Source organism: Heptranchias perlo, chromosome 30 (genome assembly GCF_035084215.1).
Source record: "Heptranchias perlo isolate sHepPer1 chromosome 30, sHepPer1.hap1, whole genome shotgun sequence".
NCBI classification, from domain to species: Eukaryota; Metazoa; Chordata; class Chondrichthyes; order Hexanchiformes; family Hexanchidae; genus Heptranchias; species Heptranchias perlo.
In genome coordinates this window covers 13,810,454-13,834,583 of record NC_090354.1, presented here as the reverse complement: position 1 = coordinate 13,834,583, position 24,130 = coordinate 13,810,454, and the positions used below count along the sequence as shown (strand labels likewise).

The following is a 24,130-nucleotide window of genomic DNA, read 5'->3' as shown; positions in this document are numbered from 1 at the left end:
GTTATTGTATATTAATATTGTGCAGCATAATTGCTAGGCTTGCTTTCTTTATTTTTCTGACTAAATGTAAGATTTTAGTACAATGCTCAATAAATCATTGGGAATACAAATCACTATTTATGTCTAAAAATAATACATCAGTCAGGTCTCTAGAATTTAGTTAGTAAAAGGGCATTAAACAGGCTAAAATTTATTAAGTGCTAGAATAAAAACCATGCAGCATTATTTACGCCAACCATATTTCAGAATAAACGTTCCCACGACTAACTTTGAAGTTTACCTGCATCGTGAGAAAGGAGATATACACCTGTCTGATAGAAATGGGCAAGAAGAAAAATCTCAGCTCAAGTGTCAGGGTGATCATTTTATAGCACTCAGTGCATGAATCTAATCTGGGCAGCCTACAATACATAAATTCTGAGAGACTGTATTCACATCTGCCCATTCCGATCCTTTGCGGGACTGTAGTAAAACAATGTCTGAGTGCCATTGCTTAGGATTCCACGATATATCACTAATGCCACAGCTTTAAATCTGGACCAAATTTGAGCAGCAGAAACTGAAGGTCGCATAGTGCTGTACATAGGAACATAGGGATTGCTGGACGGGAAAAGACCAAGGTCCACATAGTTCACCTTCTACCATCATGGCAGACACATGATACAACGATATTGGAGTTCTTGACTAATCATAACAATCAATCTCTATCAATTAGTCCACAACAGACCCAGAAATGAGGAAATACCCCAGTGGTGGGGAGCTTTGGGAACTACAGGTCCAAAGTCATCTTTTTCCTCCCAAGAATGCCATACTTACCACATGTCATGTCTCAAATTACTCATATGCTTTATCCCAAAATGTTTGGGTATAAATAATATGCAAGGTCTGAGGGTGAGCCAAATACAGTGACTGCAGATAAATCTACATGAATGGAAATATGTGGAGTCAAAACTTGTAGGGCATGCTTAGAATCACTTTCAAACTATTGCGTAACTGATTAATAAAGTACCACATCAGAAGGCCTACAAAAGACTACTCTCCTCACTCAGTGTGCGCTGCTATATGCATGCACTGAGGGAATCCAAACCAATTTCCTTGTTCTCTCCACCTTGGAATAAACCTCATTAAGATCCAGTTACCTTCAAAAGTACCTTAACCCAGCAAATCCACAAAAACTTAAAAGTCTGGTGTGAGAAAAGGACATGGTCCACCAATCTCATATCATCTAGAGTCTATGCAAAATTTATTCTATCACGGATTCCCCTACACCCATTGATCCCCTACTTTAATGAACACAAATTTCTTTCCCTACCTCCTCCGAAAAAGAGATTAAGCATGGCTATTAGTATCTCTAGAGCACTCAATCCTCAACAAATAAGAGTAATTACATGATCCTTGCTCCATGTGGGGAGTGCACTGACAAGGAGCATGACTCAAAGAATTGGGTTACAATGCAGTAGCCCTGTCGCCAACCCATGTTTCCTGTGAGTCCAGCTTCCCATTGGGAGTGTGGAATTAGCCTTATAGATCCTGCTCCCTCTTAAGGGTGGCAATTGACCACAAATAATTACATTGAAAGTCTGTTCCATAGGTCCACTCTCCTTTTGGTGGGGGAGGGGGATTTCTCAATTTCTAGGCTTGCTTGAGACTTCTGAATTTGGTACTTGTGTCTGTTAATCCTATTCTCATGCAAGCTAAAAGCTTGCTTGCTTTATCTACACCAGATAACGATAACCAAATGTAAATCTGGACCCATGATGACTAAAAACATATCACATGTCAGGGGTGAGTCCATGATCAGTGCTCGAACCAGGAAAAGGTGCTCACAGGGAACGCATCTCAGGAAATCGCAGGCTGCAACCCATGATTTTCCATCCATTCATTTTAATTTTACTGAATGGAAAATCGCAGGCAGCATGACCACAATTTCTCGAGATATACTCCCTAGTAGGGTGCCAGATTGCAGAATCACTCCTTACATAGTCTTAAAAAAATATTAGTGCGTCCGTGTATAAAATTATTGAAAATATAATTTTTTTTACAGTATCTTACATATTTTTTCTACTATAGAATGCAACCCTTCCTCCAACTAGAAACAGAATCATGGACTCTGCTTTATGCGTTCAGGGCCATATGAGGTCTTCAGACAGCATTATAAAAATAAAAGCAAATATTTGGCGCAGCACGTCCATCTTCTGAATCCTAGAATTGAATTACTCTCTTACATTCACAGAGCTGTATCTGTTATTGTTTCTAGCACATACACAAGTGGATCGGATTTTCTTTATAATTCTTTTTCTCCGTGTTGCATTGTCACATTCTATTTCCACTGCCGTTGCTGTTTTAAGTTGTCATGTGATGTAGGACCTTAAGGAAAAACAATTGAAATATGTCCTGAAGGGATTTGCAACATAGAACTGGGAAGTATATTGAATTACAGAAAGGGACATGTAGTATATTTGGTGTGCTGTATTACAAGTGCCTTAAATTTACTATAATCTGGTCTCCCAATTTCATTTGCATCACCATTAGCTATAATGCAATGCACTAGAACCTCCATGTCAAATTGCTCCATACTACACTAAAGGGCTTTTGTGATCAGGAGCAGAATGGAACAATCCAACTTTACTGCCTAAATCATCACGGTTTATGAGAGTTGGATCACTACAGAGAGTTGGATAACACAAAAAAATTAAAACATGCCCAGAGGTAGTTGATATTCAACATTACTAATCTGACATGCTGCATCACTGAGTGTTCCCCACACAATGGATCATCTCTGCTGGGGGTGCAACAGAAGGGTAATGTACTTTGCCTAAGTTAGGAAAGGGAAACTGGAGAACAGGTCAACTTGTTGCATCCTTATGCATCCTCTAATGATTGGCTTTGAGGAAGTTATAGGTGCAGGCATAGAATCAGCTGCTTGTCTGCCTTCCTGTTGGAGGAATAGTCTATGATGTATACATGGAGGACCTTAGTTAGAGGGACAAATACCTGGGCTCCACTATAGATCATGTTTTCAGTGGTTACCAGGAACTACTCATCATTTCACACCACCTGTATATGATTCTGGTAAACATGCCCATATAACCAAGTTAAACAACAACAACAACTACTTGCATTTATATAGCGCCTTTAATGTAGTAAAACATCCCAAGGCACTTCACAGGAACAATTATCAAACAAAATTTGACACCGAGCCACATAAGGAGATATTAGGACAGGTGACCAAAAGCTTGGTCATAGAGATAAGTTTCAAGGAGTGTCTTAAAGGAGGAGAGAGAGGTAGAGAGACAGAGAGGTTTAGGGAGGGAATTCCAGAGCTTAGGGCCTAGGTAGCTGAAGGCCTGGCCAACAATGGTGGAGTCATTAAAATCGGGGATGCGCAAGAGGCAAGAATTGGAGGAACACTGAGATCTTGGAGGGTTGTAGGGCTGGAGGAGGTTACAGAGATAGGGAGGGGCGAGGCCATGGAGGGATTTGAAAACAAGGATGAGAATTTTAAAATCAAGGCATTCCCGGACTGGGAGCCAATGTAGGTCAGTGAGCACAAGGGTGATGGGTGAATGGGACTTGGCGCGAGTTAGGATACGGGCAGCAGAGTTTTAGATGAGCTCGAGTTTATGGAGGGTGCAAGATGGGAGGCCGACCAGGAGAGCATTGAAATAGTCAAGTCTAGAGGTAAATAAGGCATGGATGAGGGTTTCAGCATCAGTTGAGCTGAGGCAGAGACAGAGGCGGGCGATGTTACGCAGGTGGAAGTAGACGATCTTGGTGATGGAGCAGATATGTGGTCAGAAGTTCATCTCAGGATCAAATAGGAAGTCAAGATTGTGAACAGTCTGGATCAGCCTCAAACAGTGGCCAGGGAGAGGGATGGAGTCAGTGGCTATGGAATGTGTGCATCTATGATCTCTGTCAATTATACGCAACACGTTAAATCATATTTAAGATCAAAGTTCGATTGAGTTTCCATTGTGGGCAGTTAAAGGTTTAGAAGCCAAGTGTACAATTTTCCAAGCTGTGTGGTTTGTGATTTAATAGCTTATGATTCAATCACTGTGAACAAGCTTGGAGAAAACATATGCCGGGGTGGGGGTGTCTGTTCAGTATTTAATTATCAGACATGCCATGGATCAGCAGCTGACATGAACCCTTACTCCTTGCTGAATGAATCCCTCTGATTATTTTCCAAGATGGGTGCATCTTATGTTTGAACTTTGACCTGACCCTTTTAAAAGCAATACATTTCGAGCCTGGTCAGTCATCTCTATGAGGCGTTTAACAAAGTGTTTCTTCATTTTATCCCAGTGCTGAGATGGAAGCCAATTTTCAATCTTTGAAACATCTCAAGCAATACATTGAAACCTTGTAGGATTCCTCTATTTCAAATATCTCTCCTGGTCAATTCTAGAATAAATGACAATGTTTTGTTGTCAACAGAACACCACTAGACATTGAAAAGTAATCAAACCAGATAAAAAGGTCATCACTCCAGAATAAAAGTTAATCATCCCACTACAATGGCCCCACTCTAGTGTAAATTCTGTTATATTACTCATACTAAAGTGTTAGCTGTGGCTCAGGCGTAGCACTCTCACCCATGACTCAGAAGGTCGTGGGTTCAAGTCCCACTCCAGAGATTGAAGCACAAAATCTAGCTAATATTTCAGAGCAGTACTGAGGGAGTGCTGCACTGTCGAAGATGCTGTCTTTTGGGAGAGAAGTTAAACCGAGGCCCCATCTGCCCTCTCAGGCGGACGTAAAAGATCCCACGGCACTCTTTCAAAGAAGAGCAGGGGAGTTCTCCCCGGTGTGCTAACCAATATTTATCCCTCAACCAACATCACTAAAAACAGATTATTTGGTCATTATCACATTGCTGTTTGTGGGACCTTGCTCTGCGCAAATTGGCTGCTGCGTTTTCTACATTACAACAGCAACTACACTTCATAAGTACTTAATTGGCTGTAAAGCACTTTGGGACATTCTGAGGTTGTGAAAGGCACTATATAAATGCAAGTCTTTCTTTTATATGAATACTGGAACCAATAAATTAAAATAGAGTAACTAAAGGATCCTCTGTGATGTTACATACAGTAAGTCCTGTTTATCATGCCAGGAGCATTACACCATGTAATGCACAATGCATTTTTTTCTGATAAACTAGAGCTGTGCTTAACTTGGCTTGTCCCTTTAACATCGCAAAGTCTAATTGCTGTGAATAGGCCTATAACGAGGTCAATAACAGGATAATTGCTGTTGCTGAGGAAGGTTTATCAATTGACAGTTGCTTCTAAATCCAAACTCCAGGTCAGAAGAAACCAACAGGAAATGATTGGTTCCCTTTCTCGTTTTTTTAATACTTCTTTTAAGATATTGCTTTTTCATTGATAGGTTCCCTATTAGTTTAGTTATGATTTACTTCAGTTTTCCGAATATCAGGTGTAAAGTTGATACAGACTTTGCAAGCTTGACACTTTCAAGTGTGACACTTCCAAATGGGACAGAAGTGGTACATGTGAGTTTTATACATATTAGCTGATCTCCTGTGTTGTTATTCATGGGTAGTCATGGATCTGAAGCATAGTTGCATAGTTCAACTGTTAACCTGGCCTATTCTTTTAAGGCCACTGCTCAGGTGTTAGCTGTGCAGAAATGGTCTAACTTGGTCCTGAGCTCAATTAGAGGCTAATTATTGTTGCTGTTGGAAGTTTCTCCAGATTAACAACTGTCTTATTTATTTTCCTGCTTTCTTAACGACCTCTCCAGGTTATCTCAGGGTCAGAAGAAAACATTGGGAAATAAGTGGATTTCTTTCTCTTTTTTGTGTACATTTTTAAAGATTGCTCAATTATGATTCGCTGGTGTTTCATGCAAAGTTTGATGGCTGGAGCGTGACTCTTGGACAGATGCTTTCAAAACTTTTACTTAAGTAGAATATAGGTGCAGTGAGTTACAAGGCAATAATTCAATCAAGTAGTTCTGATATTATAAATGGTGAGAGCAAATCTCAGGTCATTCACCAACATCAATGGAGCCCTGGCTTTAAATTTATCTCATTCACTTTGCCAACTGTTTGTTATTCTTTGTAACACAAATGGATTTAATTTCCTTTGTGCTCTATTTTTTAAGTAGTGGTTGACAAAGTTGTGTTAAGCCATGATCTAATTGTGTGACGGAACAGGCTTGAGGGGCTGAATGGCCTCCTCCTCTTCCTAAGTTCCCAGGTTAAAAAGTGCACTAAAAAAGTGTGGACAGCAATTTAAAGCAAACAAATTTACTTGTGTGGTAAAATAATCCACAAGAGAAATCGAACCCTATGGTGTATAAATTGTTTTTAACAATTGCCTTTGGTTTTTACTTTTCTTTCATCAGCATGCACACTTGCCAACTCTCATTCATTTAGAGTAGGACTCATTTATTTTAGTTTAATTTAAAACATAACCCATTTTGACATACCTCACTTTTAGGCTGTTTCTCCGAAGTTTCTGCACATCTTCCGTGGAAGTTACGGTGAACGGTGAGGAGAACCCCCACGGAAATTCAACTCTGCATAATGTAACTGGGTTTGTGATCCTTGTCACTCTTTTTGATCATAAGTCACACTTCAGTTTGTAGGTTCAAGGCCCACTCAAGGACTTGAGCACATAAACTAGGCCGACACTCCGGTGCAGTACTGAGGGACAGACAGAGACAAAGACAGAGATAGGGGGAGACAGAGAGAAAGGGGCAGAGCCAGAAAGAGAAAAGTGACAGTCAGAGAGAGAGATTATAGAGACACAGGCCTTGATTTTTACAGGGACGCAGGAAAGGTGCAGGGGAGCCAGGCAGCGGGTGATGAATCTGACAAGGTCAGGGACATGGAGGCCCTGCCAATCTTAACAGCAAGGCCTCATTTGAATAAATATTTGCAGAGTCCTGCCCGACACCCGACCAGATTGACTACCTGGTCGGTGGGCGGGAGTGGGAATTTGGCCTGAATTGCCGCGGTAAATATTACGATGGCCAGGAACACGGTGGCTTAGAGGCGGGATCTCGATTTTTAGGATTTTAACCCCTCGGCTGACACTTGCCTGCTCGGAGGTGGTGGGGGGGGGGATATTGAGGTCACAGTTTCAGACTTGACCTCTCATTATTATCATTATTGTTCTAAACCACAAATAAATGATGCATTCCCAGATTTGATAGGTTTGCCTACAAGCTAAGCAAATCACTTTGTAAAGCCATTCTGGATAGGTTATAGGTTCAAACCCTGTTAGTGATAACACGTTTTGACAATAATATTCATCAAATACATTTGAATGTTTTGTAATTTAAATTTCATTATTAATCATACATTGATGGTTCCTAACCATTCAATGCCACATTTTCTAAGCTAGCAATAATACAATTGTAACTTCTAGTTGACTGCACAAGGTACAAGACTGCTTTATATTTGGGGCATGTGATTAAAATGAAGGACTGCCCTATTCTCAGTTTGACTGTAGTACTCATGCTAGAGTGGAACCAAGACTTACTGCACTCACAGAAAACAGTAGTCTTTCCTACAGGCTAACCAACATAACTTTCATCATCTCCTCTGCTTCTACATGTTCAGATGAAAATTTGCTTGACCTTACCTCTTCTCAGTGATTTGGTTCAAGTATTAAATTGAAATGCTTTTTTCAGGCACCACTGAACACCCATTAGTGCTGGCACTTTGGTGGAGGCGTTAGTGCTGCACAATGTGGCATTGACACTCTTTAGCAGAGAAGCCAATAAAATTCTGCCCACAGACTTATACATATACATAATTTTAAGTAATAGAGCAGCTTCACTGCAAAACTAACCCCAATCCTATAGCCTTTCCTGGGGGTCCCAAAACATTATCCTAATCCCAACATTAGAGAAATGAAACAAAACAAGATGAGTGCAACTTAAAAGACAATTTATTACAAGCTGTTGGCATTTTCCTAACATTTACTATTCTGATTGAAAGACTCAGATGCAAAAAAATAAACCAAAGCTCCAATTTCTTCCAGTGCCTGTTAAGGTCCTTTATATTGTTTCTCTATAATAAGAAATAGCAGTATTTGTTTCACTAAGGTAACCTAGTTCACTGTGTTGTTAAATGAAATGCTGCTTGATATTTAAAATTGACATGCCTCTTGCATCCAATATTTACAGCACAAAGCTTCTTTTAAGCTTTATCAGCCTATTCCACACACTCAGGCTGAAACAATGTTCTTCCAAGGTATTTTTTGTCAGTATTTTGACATGAAGCAAAGTAGTCACAACAGAAAGCCTTCAAAAATCACCATCTGAAATCCAAACGGTGTCCTCATCCATATTCGTGTGTGCAAGTTCCTGCCAAAAAGCATTTCAAATTGATTCCAGTGTAATAAGACACTGCAGTTATGAAAGAAAGACTTGTGTATTTATATAGCACCTTAGCACAGCTCTCAGAAATAGCTGAAAGAGCTCTGTCTGTTGTCATTGCTCTTAGCAGTCAAGTGAAGCAAAGCAGAATCAACCATCAACCTGTGAGGCCTCAACTCCAGCTGCTGCACATTCTCATGTTTCACCATGACAGAAAGATTTTACATGATGCCCTCCAGGAATGGAAATCCAAAATGTCCTCTACTGGCATTAAACGGCTGAACTTGCTTCAGAAGTGGATTTAACCAGGGAATTTATTCTTTGTACAGTCCAATCCACTGAAAAGTACACCCCAAAACTCCTTTGAAAACTGGAAGGATTTGAAAGTTCCTTCAAGATTCATTTTCTGGATGTAGAGATATGTTGCAAAGCCAATGCTGTGATTTTGATTCTGCCGTTGAAGGCCTTGGTTGCTCCAGTCAAGAAGAAAGGGATGGGGCATCCTTGATGGCTGAATGAGTTTATCCTGTGAGTAGCTGAGCAATACAGACCAGGGAGGTCCCCAGTTCAATCCCTAGTCTGTGCTGAGTTAGCTGATCACAGCTAGGACACTGGGGGAGGTTAAGGAAGGGAAAATTGGATAACCTGCCTTCTCATGAGCGCTATGCAGCCAACCCTGCTGAAGTGCAAGTATGTGGATGTTGGGCGAGGGGAGACAGATTGGGCTCAGTTGTGATGCCCTTATTATCGAGTTACCTGGCAACTCTCACTGTCAAGGCTCAAGGCTCACACACCAAGAATGGCCACTTGGGTGAAACACCAGAGGGTGACTGGTTTCCTTGGAATTATGCCCCAGAAAGGAGTCAAAGCCTTCAGGAGAGGAAAGGAGGAGGAAAAGTCAATGTGGGGAAAAAAGAAAACCTGGATGACAATCAGAGGTGTTATTGTATCAGTACTGATCAAGCCAGCATCCGTCCCTTTGAATCAGACTGTACAGATGTATTGAATGAACTGTTTAACAAACAGTTATACCACAATTCAACTTGCATCCAATGTAACCACAGTAGGGTCACACCAGTTGCTTATGAAAGCCTAGGGCTTTACTAGAGATGAATTTTATATAGAATCATTGGATCATTCAGCACAGAAGGAGGCCACTCGGCCCATCATGCCTGTGCTGGCTCTTTGAAAGAGCTATACAATTAGTCCCACTCCCCTGCTCTTTCCCCATAGCCCTGTAAATATTTCCTTTTCAAATATTCATCCAATTCCCTCTTGAAAGTTATTATTGAATATGCTTCCTCCAACCTTTCAGGCAGTGCATTCTTGATCATAATATACATATCTAAATTGTGCCAAAATAAAATTATTTATGACAGTCCAATGCTTCATAAAATTTAATTCATGCAGTAGACATCTTTCCCCAATAGCTTGCTGTCAAAATAACGGTGAGGCTAGTGGTGCTCGCCGTTATTTATGCGCATTTGCTACAGCAACTTCAGGCGAGGGGCAGATGCGCGGTTAAACACGAAAATCCAAAAGTTGCTGTCCGAGATGTGCTGCTCCGCCATCAGCTTCACAAAAACGGCATCTCGCTGCCTGCCTCACCATTGAAATGCATTGAACGGCGTGAAGTTCCTGTATTTGCGTGGTCGATGCGAACTAAACTCAGTGTTATGTGAATCTGCGCAGCAATTTTTTTTCTAGAAAATAAGGCAAGTGTGATTGAAAAGTAATAACAGCCAGCACTGTACTGGGGAAATGGAGGATAGCAATCTCATCCTTCAAATTGACCATTGTTATTTAATGAATCTTACAACACCAGGTTATAGTCCAACAATTTTATTTTAAAATCACAAGCTTTCGGAGATTATCCCCTTCGTCGATTATCCCCTTCGTCAGGTGAATGAGTGAAAGGTTCTCAAATCGCAAATCTGATATTAGGCTGGGACAGCATCACGCCAATCAAAAGGTGTCGTTGTTGTTCAAACAGGCCAGTCACGGAGAACAGCACGTCCCAGTACACTGGATATACATTGTGTCAATTACACAGACAGAGAGAAAGAGACCCAAATGGCAGAGAGAGAGAGAGAGAGAGAGAATATTAAAACACATAACTTTTTTTTTCCCTTTTTGCTGGTGGGGTTATGTGTAGCGTGACATGAACCCAAGATCCTGGTTGAGGCCATCCTCATGGGTGCGGAACTTGGCTATCAACTTCTGCTCGACGATTTTGCGTTGTCGTGTGTCTCGAAGGCCGCCTTAGAGAACGCTGACCCGAAGATCGGTGGCTGAATGTCCTTGACTGCTAAAGTGTTCCCCGACTAGGAGGGAACCCTCCTGTCTGGCGATTGTTGCGCGGTGTCCGTTCATCCGTTGTCGCAGTGTCTGCATGGTCTCGCCAATGTACCATGCTCCGGGGCATCCTTTCCTGCAACGTATGAGGTAGACAACGTTGGCCGAGTCACAGGAGTATGAACCATGTACCTGGTGGGTGGTGTCCTCTCGTGTGATGGTGGTATCTGTGTTGATGATCTGGCATGTCTTGCAGAGGCTGCCGTGGCAGGGTTGTGTGGTGTCGTGGACGCTGTTCTCCTGAAAGCTGGGTAATTTGCTGCGAACGATGGTCTGTTTGAGGTTGGGTGGCTGTTTGAAGGCGAGTAGTGGAGGTGTGGGGATGGCCTTAGCGAGGTGTTCATCGTCATCAATGACATGTTGAAGGCTGCGGAGAAAATGGTGTAGTTTCTCCGCTCCGGGGAAGTACTGGACGACGAAGGGTACTCTGTTGGTTGCGTCCCGTGTTTGTCTTCTGAGGAGGTCTATGCGATTCTTCGCTGTGGTCCGTCGGAACTGTTGATCGACAAGTCGAGCGTCATATCCCGTTCTTACGAGGGCGTCTTTCAGCGCCTGCAGGTGTCCATCGCGTTCCTCCTCATCTGAGCAGATCTTGTGTATTCATAGGGCCTGTCCATAGGGGATGGCCTCTTTGACGTGGTTGGGGTGGAAGCTGGAAAAGTGGAGCATCGTGAGGTTGTCCGTGGGCTTGCGGTAGAGTGAGGTGCTGAGGTGCCCGTCTTTGATGGAGATTTGTGTGTCCAAGAAAGAAACCGATTCTGAGGAGTAGTCCATGGTGAGTTTGATGGTGGGATGGAACTTGTTGATGTTATTGTGTAGTCTCTTCAGTGATTTTTCGCCGTGGGTCCATAGGAAGAAAATGTCGTCGATGTATCTGGTGTATAGCATTGGTTGGAGATCCTGTGCAGTGAAGAAGTCGTGCTTGAACTTGTGCATGAAAATGTTGGCGTATTGGGGTGCGAATTTGGTCCCCATGGCTGTTCCGTGTGTTTGGGTAAAGAACTGGTTATCGAAGGTGAAGACATTGTGATCCAGGATGAAGCGGATGAGTTGTAGGATGGCGTCTGGAGATTGGCTGTTGTTGGTGTTGAGTACTGAGGCTGTTGCAGCGATGCCGTCATCGTGGGGGATACTGGTGTAGAGTGCCGAGACGTCCATTGTGGTGAGAAGTGTTCCTGGTTGAACTGGTCCGTGGGTGCTGAGTTTTTGTAGGAATTCTGTAGTGTCGCGACAGAAGCTGGGGGTTCTCTGTACAATGGGTTTCAGGATGCCCTTGACGTATCCAGAGAGGTTCTCACACAGGGTTCCGTTGCCTGATACGATAGGACGTCCGGGTGTGTTGGCTTTGTGTATCTTTGGGAGGCAGTAGAAGTCTCCCACGCAGGGAGTACGTGGGATGAGAGCACGTAGGATGCTTTGAAGGTCTGGATCGAAGGTCTTGATCAGTCCCGGAGCATGGTACATTGGCGAGACCATGCAGACACTGCGACAACGGATGAACGGACACAGCGCAACAATCGCCAGACAGGAGGGTTCCCTCCCAGTCGGGGAACACTTTAGCAGTCAAGGACATTCAGCCACCGATCTTCGGGTCAGCGTTCTCCAAGGCAGCCTTCGAGACACACAACAACGCAAAATCGTCGAGCAGAAGTTGATAGCCAAGTTCCGCACCCATGAGGACGGCCTCAACCGGGATCTTGGGTTCATGTCACGCTACACGTAACCCCACCAGCAAAAAGGGGAAAAAAAAGTTATGTGTTTTAATATTCTCTCTCTCTGCCATTTGGGTCTCTTTCTCTGTCTGTGTAATTGACACAATGTATATCCAGTGTACTGGGACGTGCTGTTCTCCGTGACTGGCCTGTTTGAACAACGACGACACCTTTTGATTGGTGTGATGCTGTCCCAGCCTAATATAAGATATGCGATTTGAGAACCTTTCACTCATTCACCTGACGAAGGGGATAATCTCCGAAAGCTTGTGATTTTAAAATAAAATTGTTGGACTATAACCTGGTGTTGTAAGATTCCTTACATTTGTCCACCCCAGTCCATCACCGGCATCTCCACATCATTGTTATTTAAATGATGGATTACTTTACTTGAAATTTAAGTCTTGTCAATTTCAGTCAAAGTTCCCTTTTAATGATGTGATAGGTGTTAATTACTGCCAGTCAAGCTCCCAGGCACTGAAAATTAACTATCACAAGGTTGGAGGAAGCATATTCAATATTAACTTTCAAGAGGGAATTGGATAAATATTTGAAAAGGAAATATTTATAGAGCTATGGAGTCTCATTCCTTCAGGTTTTAATTATTGTTGGAGATTTTTTAAAATGTAAAATTTAAAATTTCTTTTTACTTTTCCTTTCTGCCTCTTTTTTCTCTCTCTATTACTCCAATCTTTCTTTCCCTCTCTTTATTTCTCTTTCTGTACCTGATTTGACATTGAATTCACCCACTCTAATTTACACTTCCTCCTCCGTCCTCGTGCTGTTAATTTCACAATTTTTCAAGCTGATTGGTTAAGGAGATACCCGCGACCTCTACCACCTAGAAGGACATGAGCAGCAGGTACATGGGAACAACACCACCTGCACGTTCCCCTCCAAGTCACACATCATCTCGACTTGGAAATATATCGCCGTTCCTACATCGTCACTGGGTCAAAATCCCGGAACTCCCTTCCTAAGAGCACTGTGGGAGAACCTTCACCACACGGACTGCAGCGGTTCAAGAAGGCGGCTCACCACCACCTTCTCAAGGGCAATTAGGGATGGGCAATAAATGCCGGCCTCGCCAGTGACGCCCACATCCCATGAACGAATATAAAAAAAATACCCAGTTGCTGGCCCTGTTCACTCAGGCCCCAGATGCCATGTTTACCTCAATGTGACGTTATCAGCTCGGACTTTCAGCAACTCGCCACGCAAAAAATTTAAAAACCTGAACATGCAAGGGCAAGTCTAACTAACGTCAGATGTCATTAGATGCTCTCCCACAGCAAATTATGGCCCATTACGCTTTGTCATAATATTAAAATTGAACCAAACGTTTAAAAACTGAAGTAGTTGAAATTTGATCATTGAGGGTTTACTTGTAAAGACTAATACTTGGCCCAATTCGAGCCATTTATGCTCTGTCTAAATATTATATAAAATATATATAGCAGACTCATGCACAAAATATGTCCCTTCACACGTATGGCACAGTTTATGATGTTGCCCCATCAAGGCAGCTTATGGCTGGGAAGTTGATGCCTGTGGTACAGTATTAAAGAGAAGGGTTTAAATGTGTTATGGCGGTCACGATTAGACATTGGATGGGGGGGGGGGGGGTGATGGGGTTAAAACTGAATTCCTTCGCGTCTTAATGATGACTATGTCTCTTTAATAGTCCAGTGCAACAAGAGGGAAGAGAGAGGACGGGAAGCATCTTCCTTGCTGTTGAGAATTCCTGGCATCTGTCCCTGATTTACTGAATAACCTGACCTTGTCCTTACCAACTGAGATAGCTCACTCAGAGACCAGAAGTATGGCATGTGTGGAAGTGTCACATTGATCGAGCTGGGTGGTGGAGGGGGGGGGTCACTTCTGAGCTAGCAGTTGAGGCACACTGAGGGAGGGAGTGTTTGACGCTATCACTGGTTGAAAATAGAAAAACATTTCCAGCACTGTCAAACCTCAAAAAGAGAATACAAAACAGATCAGAGAAAGAATTATTTTCTTTATGGCCCAATCACAAGAATTGCAAAACACAAAGTCAATAATGTTGAAGCGGGAAATAGCTCAACTAGAAAAAGGCATAATCTATATAAAATGTAATAAATGGATTTTAGTCCTTTTATCTGGACAAATACAGTTAGTTTTCAAGGAGAATTTACAGACACTGGTGACAGATAATGAGGCAGAGCAGAATACCTAGCTTATTCCAACATTTGGATTCTGAGATTTCAAATTAAGATTCTAAACTTCAGTTTTTCTCTCTTCACTTGAACTGTCAGAATCTATCGAAATCGTGAATAAAATTCCTTCCAAGCAAATATAGAAGATCCCTTTTCAATCACTATGGAAATCAGGCCAATATCACTGCTGGGCCAGCAGAGATTTGGATGTATCAACTGACATTGGACTGCAAAGAAACTTTCTGAACCCCTTAGTGAAACTGCTGTATTGTAACAGCTCCCAGATGTCTACTCTTCTCCACTTCATGGCACTGAAAGCATATTTAAACAAAAAATAAAAATGGTGGTGCAAACACAAATGCAGTGCAATGTTACAAGTTTTATTCAGCAGCTCCTCAGAGAAACAAGAGGCCAAACTTCCTCTTCAGTGCAATAGCAGTGGATGATCAGTGGATCAGACCTTCCACCCACCCCTTTGCCTGCACCCCTGACCTGGTCCACTTTCCAGGCTCAGGTTCATTCACATATTGAGGACAGGCACCGGAGTATCTCAGGTGAGGCAAAGAAATTGCTACAGTGCTTTGCCACAACATAGGTTATCTCAGTTAATTCACTGTATGATCACACGTCCATGGATATTTTATAATATTTAACGAATATTGGTGATAGCATATTTGAGCATGAACTCATGTAATCGTTTGGAATTGCTGCCTTTTTCTAATTGTGTCAAAGACAGTTGAGTAACATGGAAAGCAAGTGGGATTGATGCGCATATATTTCAGAGTTCTGCTTGTACTTATTTTACATTTTAGATTAATTCTAAATAATTGACAAGAAAAATAGTCCCATATTTCTGTCCCAATATATTCTATAAATGTAGCTGGGCTTAGCTCCTTATTAATATCAACCTCCATTTTAGTTTTCTGTGCTCTAACATATGACAGGGTGTCAAACCATCAGCTCCAAATGGCGAGTTGTCTGCTGTTACATGAATCTGTGCAGCAATTTTTTTTCCAGAAAATAAGGCAAGTGTGATTGAAAAGTAATAACAGCCAGCACTGTACTGGGGAAATGGAGGCTAGCAATCTCATCCTTCAAATCGACCACTGTTATTTAAATGATGGATTACTTTACTTGAAATTTGATGTTTCATTACCTTGGCCCTATCATATGAATGAGGATAGACAGGAGCAAAACAGAAAAGGTGGTGTTGCTGTTTGTTTTTCAGAAAAGACTAATTTCTTTGTAAATTAGGTCCTGGCAGTCAGCCCCTGCCTACCAGTACTTCTTCTGTGAGATTCATGCAGTCATTATGTGGATGGTGGACATGGTGAAGTTCATATCCAGCACCAGTTTCCAACAGTGGCTGCAGAAAGAAGCATTCTGATATGAAACATCAATAAGGCTGCTTGCAAAATTAGCAAACAAAAATCCAAGTTAATAGAATCCTACGCACACTAGCTTCCAAAGCAATAAATAAATCTAAAAGCACTTTTGGTGAAAATAGTGGAGACAGATTGAAGTGGTACTTCTCTTTGTAACTCCGCTGATACGGATGAAAATATTTAAGCCTGGAAATTACAGAAGCCAATATTATTTTTTTCTTTTATTATGTGTTCTTGAGATGTGAGCGACGCTGGCAAGGTTGTAGTTATTGCCCATTCCCTAGTTGCCCTGAAAAGGTGGTGGTGGGTCCTCTCCCTGAATCACTGCAGTCCTGCACTCCCATGAAGTCTCATAGCATCAGATCAAATATGGGCAAGGAAACCTCCTGCTGATTACCACCTACCGCCCTCCCTCAGCTGATGAATCAGTCCTCCTCCATGTTGAGCACCACTTGGAGGAAGCACTGAGGGTAGCAAGGGCACAGAATGTACTCTGGGTGGGGGACTTCAATGTCCATCACCAAGAGTGGCTCGGTAGCACCACTACTGACTGAGCTGGCCGAGTCCTGAAGGACATAGCTGCCAGACTGGGCCTGCTGCAGGTGGTGAAAGAACCAACATGAGGTTAAAACCTACTTGACCTCGTCCTCACCAATCTACCCGTTGCAGATGCATCTGTTCATGACGGTATTGGTAGGAGTGACCACCGCACAGTCCTTGTGGAGACAAAGTCCTGTCTTCACAATGAGGACACCGTCCATCGTGTTGAGTGGCACTACCAATATGCTAAATGGGATTCAGAACAAATCTAGCAGCTCAAAACTGGGCATCCATGAGGTGCATCAGCAGCGGCAGAATTGTATTCCACCATAATCTGTAACCTCATGGCCCGGCATATCCCTCACTTTACCATTACCATCAAGTCAGGGGATCAACTCTGATTCAATGAAGAGTGTAGAAGAGCATGCCAGAAGCAGCACCAGGAGTACCTAAAAATGAGGTGCCAATCTGGTGAAGCTACAACACAGGACTAAATGCATGCTAAACAGCAGAAGCAACATGCTATAGGCAAAGCTAAGCGATCCCACAACCAACGGATCAGATCAAAGCTCTGCAGTCCTGCCACATCCAGTCGTGAATGGTGGTGGACAATTAAACAACTAAAAAGGAGGAGGTGGCTCCATGAACATCCCCATCCTCAATGATGGCAAAGCCCAGCACGAGTGCAAAAGACAAGGCTGAAGCGTTTGCAACCATCTTCAGCCAGAAGTGCCGAGTGGATGATCCATCTCGGCCTCCTCCCGATATTCCCACCATCACAGAAGCCAGTCTTCAGCCAATTCGATTCACTCCACGTGATATCAAGAAACAGCTGAGTGCACTGGATACAGTAAAGGCTATGGGCTCCAACAACATCCTGGCTGTAGTGCTGAAGAGCTGTGGTTCAGAACTAGCCACGCCTCTAGCCAAACTGTTCCAGTACAGCTACAATACTGGCATCTAACCGGACAAAGTGGAAAATTGCCCAGGTATGTCCTGTCCACAAAAAGCAGGACAAATCCAATCCGGCCAATTACTGCCCCATCAGTCTACTCTCAATCATCAGCAAAGTGATGGAAGGTGTCGTCAACACTGCTATCAAGCGGCACTTACTCACCTATAACCTGCTCACCGATGTTCAGTTTGGGTTCCGCCAGGACCATTCGGCTCCAGACCTTATTACTGTCTTGGTCCAAACATGGACAAAAGAGCTGAATTCCAGAGGTGAGGTGAGAGTGACTGCCCTTGACATCAAGGCAGCATTTGACCAAGCGTGGCACTAAGGAGCCCTAGAAAAATTGAAGTCAATGGGAATCAGGGGGAAAACTCTCCAGTGGCTGGAGTCATACCTGGCACAAAGGAAGATGGAAGTGGTTGTTGGAGGCCAATCATCTCAGCCCCAGGACGTTGCTGCAGGAGTGCCTCAGGGCAGTGTCCTAGGCCCAACTATCTTCAGCTGCTTCATCAATGACCTTCCCTCCATCATAAGGTCAGAAACGGGGATGTTCACTGATGATTGCACAGTGTTCAGTTCCATTCGCAACCCCTCAGATAATTAAGCAGTCCGTGCCCACATGCAACAAGACCCGGACAACATCCAGGCTTGGGCTCATAAGTGGCAAGTAACATTCACGCCAGGCAATGATGGAAATATATTGCCATTCCTTCATCGTCACTGGGTCAACATCCTGGAACTCCCTCCCTAACAGCACTGTGGGAGTACCTTCATCACACGGACTGCACCGGTTCAAGAAGGTGGCTCTCCACCACCTTCTCAAGGGCAATTGAGATGGGGCAATAAATGCTGGCCTTGCCAGCAATGCCCACATCCCATGAATGAATGAATAAATGAATTTGTGGTGATGGTGCTCTCTCCCACAATAGTTCGGGAATTCCTGAATATTGACCCAGCGCGATTATTGTAGGAGCTCTCAACGAGCTCGTACCAGGACACCAGAGTTAAAATGATGGAGAGAGAAATTTTTACAAACACATTAAGTGTTCGTATGTTAATGTTACTGATCACCATCTCCAGGCTTTAGTTTCATAAGGTAAATCGTACTGAATGGAGTCCCTGTCGGCATTCTTCTTTACTGCATTAATGTATTGCACCACAGTAGTAGAAGGCAGGTTTGTCCCTCAATCCTCTCAATCAAGGAGAGAAAAGAGTAAAGAGGAAAAAATAGCTTACAAAATGGAAGTAAGAAAGCAGCCCACAATGGAAAACATTTTGCCTAGTAATAGGTTACAGGAAACTGTTAGAAATATTGTTTTGGGTTATTTAAAAAGTAAAGAATAAATAAAACATCTTAACAACACACAGTAATCAACACAGACTTACCGGTAGTCTCCACAATTCCCTCCAGAATCACCACAATCTCAAATTGCTCACTTCTCAGAGATCGTTGAGATAGATCAAAGAAGGGACTTTTAGGATTGATTTCATGGCAAATAGTCAGAGGTGAAACAAGAAACAGTTGGTCTGCACCAGTCCCAAATCCAACATCCAACTCACACTGATCCAGGGGCAAGAACTCTCCTTCTGGGGTCTGCCTGGACTGAAAACAAGAGAGAAAAAACTGTTATATTTGGAGCTAGTTCTTTGTATTGTTCCTATTTGCTCATTAAGAATATTCAATAGGTCTCTCTCACTACAACAAGCTGATGTATTTCCAACATATACTAAGGTCCATGAACTGTTAACAGCTTTGAAAAGTAAAGTAATAATTACAAATTGATAACTTTTAGAATTCAAAGTAATTTGCTTTTGTATTAGCTTTCAGAAAGGCTGTTATTCAGATCTGCACAAGAATAAGAACATAAGAAATAGGAGCAGGAGTAGGCCAATCGGCCCCTCGAGCCTGCTCCGCCATTCAATAAGATCATGGCTGATCTGATCCTAACCTCAAATCTAAATTCATGTCCAATTTCCTGCCCGCTCCCCGTAACCCCTAATTCCCTTTACTTCTAGGAAACTGTCGATTTCTGTTTTAAATTTAATAGAACATAAAAGAGAACAAGAGATGAAAAGAAGGTACATGTGTTAATAATTATGGCTGCACCAGGAACTCTAAGGGGTCGATATAAACACCCTCACCCCGGTGGGCAGGAATGGGTCGGGGGGGCGTTCGAAATTAAAAATCTCAAAACGTGTCCCCAACCCCCGCCACGTACGCACCTGCTGCCATTTTTACAAAGGCAGGATGCATGGCGTATCAGCGTCCTGCGGTGGAGAGGTGGGACACCTCATTATAATATTTAAATAAGGCTCTCACAGTGCAGTTAGGAGCCTGATTTAAACTTAACGTTGGCCGCCCGGGTTTCCCAGGATTTGGGAAACCCAGCAGCTAAATGGAGATGGGAGTTGCTGGATCAAGCAGTACTTTTTATAGCACTGCTTGTAAGCCAGGAGGAGCAGGAGTGCTCCCCCCATCCCTTCAAGCAAACCTTCTGCCTATCATAGCCAGGCTCAGCCACCCCCCCACCCCCACCGAGTCCGGATCTTTATCTCCCTCCCTCCCAATTGCCTTGTCCCAACACCCCTCCACCAAGCCCCGATCTTTCCTGATTGTCATTAAATTCAGCAGGACCTCCGCATTCCCAGGATTTCCGGGATTCCTCCCCACAACCAGGCTCCCCGCTCCCTCCCCGCCTCCCTATAAAAATCGGGGCCTATAATTCTGATCCACTATCTAGATGGGAGAGGTATGTCTGATACCTGCCAGTCTGTACCCAACATTCTAGGGAATTGGAGGGAAAAGGAACATCCCATTGCTGGCAGTCTATGGCAGGGAAGAGAGAGGAGAGGAACATATCAATCAGAAGCGAGAGGAGAAAGACATCCCACATTTAGCAGGGAGTGAGGGAAAGTGTATAATCAAGTGGAAAGTAGCGGAACATCCATTGAAGATTTTACAGAATTTGAGTCACTGAATCACAAAGAAAATCAAATTCTCACCACCATTCTCCTCATACTACAATTGTTGGTTAATACCAATACAATGGAGGTCACAGGGAGAAGTGGAGTGCTTTGCGGACTTCATCTTTCATCCTTAATTTTCCTCTCTTTTGTCCTTTATTTCACTTCCTTAATGCTTTTTGTTCATTCTGCTTTTTATTTTCTTTTTCATTTTAGTACATTTCATTTTGCCTCCTTTATTTTCTTTTTGCCCTCTATCGCTCTCTCTCTCTCATTTCCCCTGTATTTTATCCTCCCCCAGGTTACACCAGGCTCTTAGACACAATGTACTAGCACAGCAGTATTTGATTGCATCTAACTATAATACATTAATGGGAACCAGGCCAACAGTCTAACCACATTAAAATGAAAAGTTGACAATGGTAAACTACGAGTTACAATTTCCATCCCTTGATGCATATAATTCAAACCAAGCGCAACAATTTAATTCTAGAAAACACTTTATCACTATGTCTATTCTAAATAAAAGCATCAAATTAGTGCCATGTTTGAAGATTGTTTCAGGCTGTATCAAATTATCCGTTAACAATTAAGGGTTTATTTCCCTCTAGATGTTAATTTCAATCAAAAATTTCCTGCAAGTAAACAGGTTAGCAAGTGGTAAAAAGCATAGTCAAATCCAGAGACCTGGTTATGGGGTACGAGAGTACAGGGGTTAAGTTACTGGACTAGTAATCCAGAGGCCTGGTTATAGGGTACAGTAGTGCAATGGTTATATTATTGAACTAGTAATCCATAGGCCTGGACTAATAATCCAGAGAATGTGAGTTCAAATCCCACCATTACAGTGAGAATTTGAATTCAGTTTTAAAAATCTGGAAATAAAAAGCTGGTATCAGTAAAATTGACCATAAAACTGTTGGATTGTCGTAAAAAAACAACTGGTTCACTTATGTCCTTTAGGAAAAGAAACCTGCCGTTCTTACTCGATCTGACATGCATGTGACTCCAGTACCAACATGGTTGACTCTTAACTGCCCTCTGAAGTGGAGTAGCAAGCCGCTCAGTTGTATCGAACTGCTACCAGTGGTTCAAGCAGCCAGCCCACTACCACCTTCCCAGGGCAACTAGGGATGGGCAATAAATGCCAGTGATGCCCACATCCCAATAATAAAAAAAAATGGGCTTGGTAATGTTAAACCAAAGGTAAGATTTGGAAATGTCAACAGAATTAATAATTACTGTTCAAAACTAATCACTGGCAGATTTGGGATAATTGTAAACAATTTTACAACACCAAGTTATAGTCCAACAATTTTATTTTAAAATTCACAAGCTTTCGGAGGCTTCCTCCTTCCTCAGGTGAATGTGGAAGGAGGAAGGAGGAAGCCTCCGAAAGCTTGTGAATTTTAAAATAAAATTGTTGGACTATAACTTGGTGTTGTAAAATTGTTTACAATTGTCAACCCCAGTCCATCACCGGCATCTCCACATCAGATTTGGGATAGGCAAGGAATGCAGCTGTGACTCAATTCCACTCCCACTGGTAGCCTTGATTCGACTTCCACTGGAAGCGCTGGTCTGGCCTTTGCTGACTGTTGTTGGTTACATCCCAGAGGGTCACTTGCTACTCATGAAACTTCATTTGTTAATTTCTCATTGCAGAAAATCCCCCTAACAACAAACACTTAAAACAACTTCACGTAACCCATTCATCTCCATATGGAGGTTAGAGGGTCATTTGTCACTCATGGAAATGTATTCATAATTTTTCTGTGTGAGAACATATCTCTGTGGCACCATCAGTAGGGCGTTCATGATCTGGCCATTAAATTAGACTTTCCAAACATTTTAAATGTTTCAATTTTGTGTATCCCATGGCTAAATTAACCACATTTTCCCGATTTATTCCTTTTAATCAGCTCATTAATGGCTTGAGCAGTGTGAAAGCAGCATTATTACAGATGCATGATGATTAGCATTGTGATTTTCTGCCATTCTGGCTAATAAAATGGGATTTCTTTCCCACAGGAAAATCGCGCAAACCCAATATTTTGAAACACAATTTATAAAATTATACAAAATAATAGTATTATTAATTATTTCTCACCAAAAGAGAGATCCTCCTAAATTATGATATTCATTTCACTTGGAGTTTTTAATGGATATATAGGTCACTCCATCTGTCTACACTCCATTTAGACCCAAATCAAATAAAGCAACCTAAATATCTCATAAACCTTATCAACCTTATTTACATGACTGTGTCACGTTGCCTGAACTGTTGCTCGATGCTGAATGTTTCTTTTTATCACATTAGCTTGCATAAGATTCTGTTTACTTGTTTCATAATGATCAAATAATCTTGATAAAATATGACATCAAGGTTGCGGTTTATGTGTCCTTACTGCCTCGTTTGTGCCTAAAAGTGGGGCCGTATTGGGACCAAACTGGTGAGTGGAATTGAAGCATCGAGTTACTGCTGGTTGTCCTTCTGTTCTGATTTTCAGGCAGGCCTTGGTAGGTGGCAAGAGCTCCTGCTGGAAAATGGCAGGGGCCTTGTTAATAAATCGAGATCAGATGATGCAGTTATGACCCCCAACGCCAATTTTATCCGTGCCCACATTGCTAATGCCAGTTCCTGACCCTGCCCACAAACCATGGGTGGTACAAATCAGGAAGCAGCCATTTTCAGCAATATTTACAGGAATCTATATCTACTCTCAGATAAAAGGCTAGAACGTTTGGAGAAAGATTTAACTTGTGTTACATAGTGGCTTTTGTTGCTTAGGCTATTTCAAAGTGCTTATAGTTGCTGTTGAATTTTCTGAACTCTCAAGGGGCTTCTAACAACGCACTTTTTTTTTCATGAGGGTCCTTCTGCTAATTCCACTCTAGTTACAGGAGGAGGAGCAGGAACAGGAGAGACAGCTGGAGGAAAGAGCAAACACAGCTGCAGCTGGAGGGAGACCAAATAGAAGGAGGAGGCTCGAAGAAATCCTTACCCTCCCAACAGGGTTTATAGACCCAGGACAACATAGCTGCAGTTCTCCGAATGGCAGTGCATAAGTAGGCTATTCTTCTCAAGGGAGGCTGTCACAGACTTGTGTTGCCTCCAGCAACCAGCTGCCACAGCTGGCACAGCATTACCTGTTGTAGTCAAGGTCACTAGAACCTTCAACTTCTTCGCATCAGGTCCTTCCAGACTGTCACTGGGCATATTTGTAACGTCAGTCAGTCTGCAGTTCATGCTTGCATTAAGCAGTTACCTGACGCCATGTTTGCCAAAGCAAACACTTTCATTACTTTTCCCCAAGGACAACTGGAAGCAGCAGGATAGGGCTGTGGGTTCACACAGATTGCAGGCTTTCCCCAAGTTCAGGGCATCATTGACTGCACCCTTGTCGCCCTGCGGACTCCTTCACACGACTCCACTGCCTTCATGAATTGCAACGGCTTCCACTTCATTAATGTGCAACTGGTGTGCGATGACCAGCAAGGCATCATGCAGGTCTGTGTCCACTTTCCTGGCGGCTGCTGTGAGGTTTTTATATTGCGTCAATCTTCCAACCACCACCACCACCCCCCCCCCAACTCTTTGCCTCTGCACAACAAGTGAGAGGCTGGCTGCTTGGGGATGAGAGCTATCCCTTGCACTCTTGGCTC

At 42.7% G+C, this 24,130-nt stretch overlaps 1 protein-coding gene across 1 annotated transcript in view; it reads right to left on the bottom strand.

Moving 5' to 3' along the window:
- Nucleotides 1-24,130, bottom strand: part of LOC137300145 (G protein-activated inward rectifier potassium channel 1-like) — a 51,256-nt gene that overhangs the window by 15,048 nt on the left and 12,078 nt on the right. Inside the window, exon 2 of the mRNA XM_067969230.1 lies at nucleotides 18,887-19,103. Coding sequence (XP_067825331.1) covers nucleotides 18,887-19,103 — 217 coding nt within the window. The remainder of the gene's footprint in view (nucleotides 1-18,886; nucleotides 19,104-24,130) is intronic.